The 11,488-nt window shown below is 51.1% G+C and overlaps 2 protein-coding genes across 2 annotated transcripts; both read left to right on the top strand.

The window, feature by feature from the left end:
* Positions 1–666: 666 nt before the first annotated feature.
* VTN77DRAFT_1422 (uncharacterized protein) lies at positions 667–3,351 on the top strand (the record flags this gene model as incomplete). Its single annotated transcript, XM_069417152.1, has 6 exons — positions 667–695; positions 754–995; positions 1,052–1,572; positions 1,625–2,744; positions 2,806–3,212; positions 3,274–3,351. 6 exons carry the CDS (start codon positions 667–669, stop codon positions 3,349–3,351), a joined length of 2,397 nt encoding a protein of 798 aa, XP_069272912.1.
* A 2,590-nt stretch (positions 3,352–5,941) lies between these two features.
* Positions 5,942–10,931, top strand: VTN77DRAFT_1421 (uncharacterized protein; the record flags this gene model as incomplete). Its single annotated transcript, XM_069417151.1, has 3 exons — positions 5,942–6,339; positions 6,424–10,625; positions 10,681–10,931. 3 exons carry the CDS (start codon positions 5,942–5,944, stop codon positions 10,929–10,931), a joined length of 4,851 nt encoding a protein of 1,616 aa, XP_069272911.1.
* Between the last annotated feature and the right edge of the window lie 557 nt (positions 10,932–11,488).

Here is an 11,488-nt window from a genome sequence, read left to right as displayed (position 1 = left end):
TCGAATTTGATTAGGGGGTGGTGGTGGATGACGTGGCAGCTCGGTGTCCGTGGCAGCTCGGTGTCCGATTACGTTACGTGACTCAGCTTACAGAACATCCGCAAGAATTGAGACCACGCGGTGATTTACTAATTATCAAAGACCAAGGAATGACTGGTCGCTTATTGAATTGTTGGTCTGAAGTATTGAAATAGTGATATACACTATTGCCAATTTATACAATTCTTATATGAACTTTGCTTGCAAATCAATTTCACATCGTCTGTTGACTCCACATCTCAGCCCACACACATATGGAGCAAGATAAGATAGTAACGAGCAACCAGATTGATGAATGGAAACCCGAATGGAAGGCCTGGGGCTCCCCGCACTCAAAGTGCCATGGTAGCCACCTGCCGGCAGCCAATAATAATCGACTGTTGTTGCCAGGCCAGGGGCTTGAAGTCGCTGACTCAGCAGTGTGATGCTCCACGTCGATGACCTCACCCCTACCAATGAAGCTTGGTGCAGAGCCAACCTGCTGTTGTTTGTGACGAGACTGCCACTGTCTCTGATATCTCGAACCTTGTGAATAATATAACATTCATTTGTCATACTTATATAACCTCTGGCTTGGGCCTCTACCGTGGTTCTCACACTTCCCCGGGGTAAACAGATGCTCGGCAGATGACCATGGGGGAATCAACTCCGCCAATGTGGGTAATCATCAATGTGATCAAGATCAACATTCTAAGGAACTAAACCTGTTTCAAGCAATCAATGGCGAGAACGAAGCTCTTTGAGTCTACAACCTCTACACTCGTTTGACAGCGATGACGCATTGCTCGATTATCCTGATGGCGAAAAACGGACGCAGCATCAAGACAACATTGGCAATTATATCCTGTCCTTTCGGGCTAGAAGGCGCAGTTGGTTTAGTTTGAGAAATATTTTCACATATGGCGCGATAATTGTCTTGATGGGTTATATTCTCACTCGCATTGCTCGCATATCAGGCACGTGATCCCCAGTGTGCGTACCCATTGCCTTTCGTCTAACCAAATCATGGCAGGTATATTTTCCAAGGATGATCCTGTGCCGGTGACTGCACCTGATCTCTGTACTGAACCGGAGTGTGTCCATGCTGCCTCTGAGATCCTGTACAATCTGGATCCTAATTACAAAGAGATTGATCCATGCAATGACTTCGAACAGTATGTCTGCGGAGGCTGGAGGGACCGCCACGATATGCGTCCTGACCAGGGATCTATCTTTGCTGGTACCATTATGCAAGAGAATGCTCAGATGCGCTTGCGTCACATCTTGGAGTCTCCTCAAGTGCCTGGGGATGCTGCCAAGGCAGTCCAAGCGTCGGCCGACTCGGACAATTTTTACAAACTGAAAGCTGCTTACGATGCTTGTATAGACGTGTCTGCACTGCAAAAGAGGGGCTCGAAGCCCTTGGAGGATGTGCTAGCCCAGATCGAGAAGATCTATCCTCTAGGTGATGGCGACTCGCATGAAAACCTGACCGATGCGATCTTGTATCTGATCAAGATCGATGTGCAAGCACTGACTGCCTTCTCCATATCTGTAAGTTGCCTACAAGTATTCCTTCTTAGACTTTATTTTGACCAATTTCAAGCCCGATGATCGTGACCCCGATTCCGTGGCGATATTCGTTACACCTCCTCGGGAGATCGGACTTCCGACAAGAGAATACTACAACAATTCGAAGACGGTTGAAGAGTATACCAATGTGGTATTACAGGTTCTTGGGAACTTTAAATCTTCTCATTCGTCATCCAGCACTACTGGACCTCTAAGACTCGCCAAAAATCTCGTGCTCTTCGAGACGAAACTGGCGAATGCAACCCCAGATACGCAAGCACAAGAAGATGTGACTCAGTACTATAATCCCCGGAGCGTTGAGGAGACCCAGTCGCTGGTGCCAGAAATCTCTTTCACCGATATTATCTCGACGTTGGGTCCAAAAGATTTTGAAGCTGACCGCCTCATCGTTGGGTCTCCATCGTACCTGAAAGATCTTTCGGCGATATTGAAAAGCACACCAAGAGAGATCATTCAGGCGTTCCTGAAGTGGAAGGCAATCCAGGCCTATGCCTCTACTATCGAGGACCCCAAGATAACCCCTCTACGGGAGTTTGACAACCGACTTGCCGGCAAAGATCCTCAGGCGACTGAAGAGAGGTGGCGCAAGTGCATCGGAGTGATGGATGAGGGCATTGGCTGGATCTTGAGCCGATTCTATGTGCTTGACGCCTTCCCCGAGGAATCCAAGAAGCTTGGAGATCAAATCGTGTCGGACATCAAAGAGCGCTTCATCTATACTTTGGACGAGACCAAGTGGATGACTGCGGAGGTGAGACAGCTTGGCAAAGAGAAGGTGGCCAACATTATCCAGAAGATCGGCTATCCCACGAAGAGTCCCAATCTGATGGACGCGGAGGACGTGAAGAATTATTACCGGAACTTTGAACTTTCCAACGAGACTTTCTTTGAGAACTCGTTGGCCATGGCTCGATTCCGGGTCGAGCGGGAATGGTCGCAGTTGGGCAAGCCGACCAACCGTGACGAATGGGGCATGACTGCGTCGACCGTCAATGCGTACTACAATCCTCCAGGGAATGAGATTGTCTTTCCTGCTGGGATCATGCAGGCTCCTGCTTTCTATGGGCCGAAGGCACCGTTATATCTTGCATATGGGGCCTTTGGTGCGATAAGCGGACATGAACTCTCCCATGGTATGTGCAATTCAGGATGCGAAATTTAGGATTTATTACTGATTTATTTTTTTTCTTGTAGCCTTTGATTCGACCGGCAGACATTACGATCAGACGGGCAATTATACCAACTGGTGGGATGACAAAACGGTGGAAGCTTTCGAAGAGCGGGCTCAGTGTTTTATCGACCAGTATTCCAATTTCACCGTCCCGGGACCCGATCCGGACTCGGAACCGCTCCATGTGAACGGACGTCTGACGCTGGGTGAGAACATCGCTGACGCCGGCGGTCTGTCGGCGGCGTTCCATGCATGGAAGAAGCGTGACGAGGCGTCCTCGGATCTGTTGCTGCCAGGACTGGAGCACTTTACCAAGGAGCAGCTTTTCTTCGTTGCATATGGGAATTGGTGGTGTAGCAAGACCACCAAAGAGGCCGCCATTCGTGCCATCTATGAAGATCCGCATGCCCCCAAACCGGCAAGAATTCAGGTAGGGAACACATCATACCAACTACTCCAATTGAGTGAACTGCTCACTGAGACGATTGCAGGGAACGATGGCCAATTCGCGTGAGTTCAAGGAGGCGTTCAAGTGTGCAGACAAGCAGCCGACATGCAAGCTGTGGTGATGAAACAAGCCCACACTAAAGACCAATTTCGACCTGTTTTCAAGCACAAGCATGTTGTTACATGTGCAGAGCATTCAATAATCACTACTCCAATCGGTGTGTCAACTATATCATGGTGTTTGTCAGTACATTGTATCTCGTGAACTGTGTTGGAGTAGATACTGAAAGATACTGAAACAAAGATTTGTATATTATACTACTTTGCTAACGCTAATGGGCGCGCTATACTATAGGACAGGCAGTATCATTGGTTTATGTAGATACCCACCTAGGTAGTTCTTCTGGGGTTGCAGCGCTCATTTCATTTCAGTTCAGGTTAAGCTCCGCTCAGCTCACATTCCAATCCATCCTGATGGATGATCATGATGCCATTCGCATTAAGATGAGATGCATGAGCTGAGCTGAGCTGGGCTGATCTGGGCCGATCCGGTCTGTGGAGGTGAGTGTTCTTGCCAGCGACCCAACTGTCAATTTTCTCCTTGCAGTTGTTTGTACTGTACACAGGTACGTTTTGTTGTAAAGCCAATTCAGGACTAAGGAAGGTTATATAGATAGAGTACCGAGTATCGAGTCATATTCACAGTACTCAGTACACAGCTTGGCGAGTGGGAAGTATTCTCTGCAGACTCCACCGACTCAATGGTTCTGCCAAGGGAGGCAGGGATCGATCGAGATCTTGGTCTCCAAGTGGGTATGACCGTAGTTCTGGGATCTGATTGTTATATTGATACTCATCCTGCACAACTAATCTGGCCCCCAACGCTAATAATAGAGGATCCCTTGGTTCGGATTTGTGAGGAGTCCATTACTCTGTACACAACAGGGTCGAAAGTGTACCCTAGTACCTACGTCACAAACTGCTGGGCTCCTTTCTCCACGACTGCCAGATTTGCCTCCTTTCCAAGTATTCTATTAATAATATTGCCTGCCTGGTGGAGCACGACAGTATCTAGCATCTACATTGATACCAAACAGAGTAACCTGTTTCCAGAATTGTTTGCAGTTGTGGACCACATACCTACTCCGTACTCTTCAAGGACAGCAATCGGGCCCACACCATGAGGTCCCAAGTTTGACTTTCCCTGCACACACAATTGATTGGCGTTAGTGCTATTCCGATCCTCTGGATAAACTACTCCGCAGGCAGCGGGCCGGCTCGGATTTCCGTGTGACATCTCACATTCACCACGCTCGTTGGCACTCAGCAGGTATTCTGCCTTCGTCCAGCAGGAGCCATCCACAATAATGATTCAATAATATTCAATAATATTCAATAATATGATTTATCGCGTTCACCAGGCTGGTGGTCTGCTGGTCCACGACGGAGTGCCGGAACCTTACTGGAGGTAATAGGCGAGGCTGTCATCCGCGAGAGCGTGCTGGAAGATGATTGGGCGGCCCAGCTGGCTGGTAAGGATCAGGCCTGCTTGGCGTGATGATTAATTAGAATTTAGCAGCCAAAGTCTTCAAAGTTCAAATTACTGCCATGGGTGATCTAAGGCCCTTTTCGAGCCTCGCAACAGTCGCATCTCTTTATAGCGAGCTGCAGAGTGTTGGTTTGCATTCTCACATACCAGAGGCGAGCAGGCATCGGACATATGTATTCTGCAGGCAAGAGACGTCAGTGTACTCTGTACAACTACTCCGTACATACTCCGTGCTCTGCCTTGCTGGAAACCTTAGCGAACTGAGGAGAGCCAACCAGTCCCTCCCAACCTTGCCAGCTTTGCCAACGGTCCCGGGCCATCCAGGCCTGGAGCCAGGGTAAAGGCGTCCAAGGTTAAGCCCATCCCCAGCCAACGCCTCTGCCAACGCCCTCTGCCATTTTTATTGGGCAACAGCTGTCTGCAGGTTAACTAACCTCCTGGCCGGAGTCCGATTGCTGTCCGTCACTGGCAACTGCACCCGCAACCTAAGTGCTCCTCCAAAGGTTCCCCCCCGGCCCACTGGAGCTACGCTGGGCGATGGCACTAAACTAATAACCCGTGACTCGTGTCACGCTTTGTATCCCATTCCATCCCTCGCACCGCACTGCTTGATCAATCCCTATCCTTCCTCTCCTTGTGTGCTGTCAACAAACAAACGGCATCTATATCAAGCATCTGCAGTCCGCCAGACACTGCAGGTCCCCGGTGTCTCAGCTTATATACCCTCTGCACCGCCCCGGGTACGTCTCCTGCGTTTCTCTTCCGCCGCCCGTGCTCCTGGCTAGTGATGCGTCGTCCCCCGTCAATCGAGCCGGATTACGTCTAGATCGCGGTCGCGCCATCATTACGGTGTGTTCTCGACGAGTTCCAAACCCGCAGAGATACGGCGACTCGCTGGACAGCTCCAAACGAGACCCTTAATACGGCATATTATATACGATCGGCCTTTCCCCTCCTAAAAAGAGTCCGGCGATGTCAGATCACCCGAATGAACTTGCCTCTCAGCTTTGGCTGCTTGAGCATCCTGCTGGCAAATTCTAGCTCTTCCGGACGTGGGGAAAGGGTTTGCTCTGCAGTTACGTGAGCAGCTAAAGTCTCTCCCGGATCGCTGCTGAGAACTCATTCGCTACCCCCGTATCGAGCAAATCGCCCAGTCTCCCAGCATGGCTTCTTCCACGAGCAAAGCGGTGTCCGGGCCTTCCCCGGGGTCCACATCGTCGAAACAGAACGATGGCCCAACGGTTGCGGATTTGCCAGGCACAACAAGGGCATCGACTCTAGGTCTCTCGGCTTCCACTCGTAGCCAACGGTTCCAGTCCAATCTTCGACGTGCCCACACAGTCGGGCAGACCGGAGTCACAGGAAAGAAGACCGTGACCAACAGAGGGAGAAGGGATCTGACAGCCTCATTGCTTCGTGTGAAGAATAGCACCGAGGTCCTACGGCAGCGCTCGTTGAAACGGTCAAACGCACCTCTAGCAGTGGATGTCCCGTCTAGCGGTCGGGAAGGGACGCACTTCACAGTAGGGAACGTGGGAAACAATGGGAGGATCTATCTGAGGTATGGCTTAACATACGGGGATATCTCCAACAGAACGTTCTGTGACGATACTGAGCTGACGTCGGTCTGTGATTGCTCCTTCAGGCCTATGATAGATTCGCCAAAGCGAGCTCATACCCAACCTTTACACAGTTCCTCCATGTCGGTCTCAACCAACACGCATCTGCAGCCGCCCAAGCCGGTTGCGGTGCGCGGTGCGAGACACAGCACTTGGTCCGCTTCCCAGCTCTCGGATCCCCATCCTGATTACATTCGAGAAGAAAGCGCGGAGTCGAGTGATTCTAGCGACGCAGAGCATCAACACAAGAGAGCCCACTCGTTTACGACCGTAGAGGAGCATGCGCAATCAACCGGCCAGAAGCATCGAGGAGAATTTCGCATTGTGATCGATAGACCCGAGTCAAAAGACAAGCCCTCTGGGCCGGCTCTCGAGGTTCCCATCCCTCATTACAGGTTGGGCACACCCCAGTTCAACCCCGACGGCATCCCGGTCCTACGGAGCTCTGTATACACGCGAACGTCAATTTCGGATAATGTCCGGTCGTCAGTGCTCCTCAAAGAAGACGCTGGCAGCTTCCAAAGCCCTTCTGATTCTCATGCTCAAGATTCATTGCAACCGGGGCAGACAATTTCGGTAGCGATGTCAATGTTTTCTGGGGCGGCAAACAGAAATTCCAGCTCCAGCCAGAAATCGGCGATTTACAGTTTGAAAGGTCCTATCGAACCGTCCATCTTTGATTTTCTCATGGATGACATGGATGACCCGGCCGTGGTTCGATATCTTCCGGGCACAAAGGATATCAGCGCGGCCACACCAGCGAGAATCGTCGCCCAAATATCTTCGGAATCGTTCATGGACTACGAACTCGTATCGGACTTCTTCTTGACTTTCCGCTCCTATCTCTCTACGGAGAACCTTCTGGCCTTGCTGATGGCCCGGCTTGAATGGGCCATCAATCGGCTACAAGACGATGGCAGGATCATTCGGATCCGAACTTTCGCTGCTTTGAGACATTGGATTCTCAATTACTTCGTTGATGACTTTGTTATCAACCGCGATCTCCGTGTCCAGTTTTGTGACAAGATCAACTCCTTGTATGAGCGCGTTAAAGGCCGGGATACTGCTGGCACCAGTGATATCAAGATCCTCGTGGACCTGAAACGGTGTTGGCATGGACGGTGCTCGCTCTACTGGGACTGTCCAGATCTGGCCGGTCCCGACAGCCCGGTCGTTCCAGGAGGGGTTGCTGGTAGTAGAGATATCAGCAAGACCACGCTCAGCGAGATCGACACGCCCAATCCGGATGTTGTTGTTGACGCCGACCTTGGGGACAACCAAACAGAACACCCGCCACCGCCAGCTGATGCCACTAGAGCTGAACAGTTACCTCACTCATCCACCACTCATATGCGGAACGTCTCCTCAGGAACGGCACGAAGCCTGCCAATGAGTGACCAGAGTGTCGAGGCCGTTTCTTGTTCATTTCCAGCGAAACGTTCTTCGTTGCCCCTAGAGAGGAGCAAGGTGCCTCACCCGATCCCTGTTCAGACGCAATTCTCTTCAAATTCCTCTCATCCTTGCTCCCCTATCGTTCCAAGTTTCCGTCGTTACCCGCTTCATGAGCATAAGCGCAGTGGCAGTTTTTCCGACTCTGTCCGCGATGACAGGTCTCCTCTTTCCCGGGCAAATATGGATGGATACGGACAGCTGCCGTTTCAATCCACGTCAGCGAGCAGCAGTCTCATCCGCGGTAACTTGCTCCCTCCTGCCGATGCCTTTGTGGGCATTTTGTCGCCACCATCGCCGACTTTATTCGCCCCTTCCGACGAGCTTGAAGGTCTTAACGCCCGAAGCTCATCAGAGGGGAACGGTAAGCCCCTTGGGGCCAGCCCAGGTGTCCGGACGATTATCGGTTCGCTACGTCGAGCCTTCCATAGCCGGCCGGGTGGACATGGCGCTCCTTCACATACCGGGAACGCGAACTCCGCTCATTCGTTGAGAGGCAAAACGGCGACCCTCCCTGTGAATGTTGCATTCGGATCTGACATTTACAGAGATCGGAAGACTTCATCCTTGTCGAGGAGCTCCTCGCGGATAGACGTCCTTTGCGATCAAGCCATGAGAGATTATCGTGAGGCGTTGGGGCTTCGTTTGGAGAAACCCACGCACCCGCATGATATCACGCTGTTGCCGCAAGAAAATGCTGGTCAAGATCTTAAATCAGAATCTGATCCTCGTCGGCTGCATGTTCCGGAACCTGATCACCAGCGTCTCCCCAGCCAGGTGACTTCGGGGAGTAAATCGATTGTTATTGTTGATGATACTGGCCTGGACCTTCCTGTGATGTCAGGAGGGGTGCCTTGGCCCCCAGCAAGCAGCAACGGAATTGACCGTGAACAGGGAAATAGCGAGCAGTCTTCCATTACCCAGAAAGATCATTCGTTCTCAGAAGTCCCCGTTGCCTTCCCAGGACGTCCCATGTCCCTGTCCTCCCGGCCACCAACCCGACATCCTTCACAATCATACGCGTCAAGCCGCGGAGCGTCGATTAGAAGGAGTACACACTCCATCGCGAGCCGACTTCGAAAGTATGCTTCATATAATAGTGGAATATCACGGATGGTGACGTCTGTATCGAGCGACAATTTGCCCGAGGACCGGGACAGACCACTTGCTCGTATGCTCCGCAGGAGACCCGGTGGGGACCTTCGCAAAATCCAGCACGTCCACGACCTGGAGCCACATTCACGACCGCAATCTTTCGTTTCGGATACCTCTCTCACCGATTCCATTACCACCTCGGCTGCTCCTTATCCTGGTCCGACTTCACACCCCAGGGTCGCTTCAACGAGATACTCACTGATCAACACTCATTCGTCCCAACATATGCGACCTTCATTTGAAGCCGTAGTCGCCGATCTCTCCCGTATTCCTGATGACGAGGACGGAGGAATCGAGTCAACACTGCTCAAGCTCGAGGGGAAGTGGCCGAAATCATCTCGTAGTGATATGAACAATCACTTGGTGGGTCACGATGGTGACAGTCAGCAACATCAATACGAGACTCTTGGCCAGACTGCGGGGGATACAAATGGAGCACAGGTCCTGGTGGGTCAACGTCGGGTGACTTCACAGCTCTACTCAGAGTCGGTGGCAGAATCCGAATACTCTTACAGCTCCATTCCCCTTCTCGAAAGAGGCCTGAGTGATGACTCAATGAAAAAGCCCAAACCGACTTCACTTCCGTCCGAGACGGCAATGCCTCGCCCTCTGTTTAGTGGGGATGTGAGTAAAGAGTGCAAGGAGCCTGAATCGTCGCATCCCTCGATTCAAATTGTGGATGAGACGGAAAGCCTTCGACGGATTCCTCCTGGTTCTACCATCCCGGCGAGTGCGGATTTTGAGAACAGAGACCGTCTTTCAGATTTGTCATCCGAGCTCTCGGTTGACGTGATCGAGAAGGATGAAGCCTTCGAGGACCTGAGCAGTAGAAGAACTTCGAGAGAGTCACGGAGCCTGAGAATTTCATCGCTCGACATACCACCACACCCCCTTGCCCATCCTCCTTCTCCTCCAATGACTATCCAACGGACAGTGTCTATCGCGCCATATGCAAAGCCGAAAACTCCAGTGCCGACTCAGGCGCAGCCTCCGACTCCTGGCCCGTCTCCAACTCGCAAGAATGGAGGTAGTCCTCACAAGGGTGTTGAGACGCAGCAGGTATCGAAAGACATGGCCCCCATTCAAGATCAGCCACAACTTGGCCATGTCCCATTCATTCTGGCCTGTGATTCTCGAGTACTCGCTCAACAACTGACCCTCGTAGAGAAGGCCGCATTAGACGAGGTCGATTGGAGAGATCTCGTCGAGATGAAATGGAACAATACCTCGTCCTCTGCGTTAAATTGGGTCCAGTTTCTGACTGAGAAAGAACGTAAGGGGATTGATCTTGTTGTGGGCCGTTTCAACCTGATGGTGAAATGGGTTCTCTCCGAAATCGTCCTTACGCGAGACATCCACGAACGAGCCCAGACTGTCACCAAGTTCATCCACGTGGCAGCACATGCAAGGCGGATTTGCAACTATTCCACCATGCTTCAAATCGCTATTGCCCTGTCCTCCGTTGACTGTACAAGACTCCAAAAGACTTGGGCGCTGGTAAGTCCAGCGGACAAGCATCTTCTCAAAGGCATGGAGAGCCTTATACAGCCTGTTCGCAATTTCCATGAGCTCCGTGTTGAGATGGAGACGGCCAATTTGCAAGACGGCTGTATACCGTTTGTTGGTATGTTCCTCTGATCTAGTTCCTAACCTGGGTGTGTGCTGACTCCGAAACGCAGGTCTCTATGTACATGACCTCACATACAATGCGCAAAAACCTTCACAGGTTGCAGGCACCCGTGATGGAGACGTGCTTGTCAACTTCGAACGGTACCGCACCGCGGCCAGAATTGTCAAATGCCTCCTTCGTCTGATTGACGCGAGCAACAAGTACACGTTGGAGCCTGTCCCCGGCGTGATTGAACGGTGTCTGTGGATTGCGTCCCTTAGTGAAGAGAAGATTCAGGCGCTCAGTAAAAGCCTGGAATGATTTGATGACTTTGAGTTTTATCTTTTGCATATATCATGCTATGTTCTGTGTATTTCCTTGCAGTTATGTTATCTTGTTCATACGGCATTCCCCGAGTATTGTCATCTGCTTTCATCATGTGCATGTTGTGGTCTTGGACCCTAATGTTGCCGCATCTAGGTTTGGGCTTCTAGCGATGATCTAATTGTAAACTATGCTCTGTCTGTTGTTCTGCCCCTGTTTGTTTCGTCTCAAGCTCGTTACACCGGCGTATTTTCCTCCAGTTAATGAATGTTCTCCAGTTATGAATGTATTCAGTACAGTCTCTGAGAATTCCTGGAGTATCAACAGGAATCGGTAATTTCTAATATTATCAGTTTTTGCATGCCTATACCCCAATCAAGGCGCCTACTCCACTGCGTGGAGATGATAAAAAAATGTCGACGTCCCACGAGCAACTGTCACGTGCGTCAAAGTACCCACCCCTCTGCTCGACTTGAGCCAGGTGAAAATGACCCCACGACAAGAAAAAACATGCTGAAGGCGGGTTAACTGAGATCAGAGTGCAATCGTTTATC

The sequence above is a fragment of the Rasamsonia byssochlamydoides genome, assembly GCF_041956645.1.
Source record: "Rasamsonia byssochlamydoides strain NRRL 3658 unplaced genomic scaffold VTN77scaffold_128, whole genome shotgun sequence".
NCBI classification, from domain to species: domain Eukaryota; kingdom Fungi; phylum Ascomycota; class Eurotiomycetes; order Eurotiales; family Trichocomaceae; genus Rasamsonia; species Rasamsonia byssochlamydoides.
The sequence above is the reverse complement of the archived record's forward strand: the minus strand, read 5'-3'. Positions and strand labels throughout refer to the sequence as shown.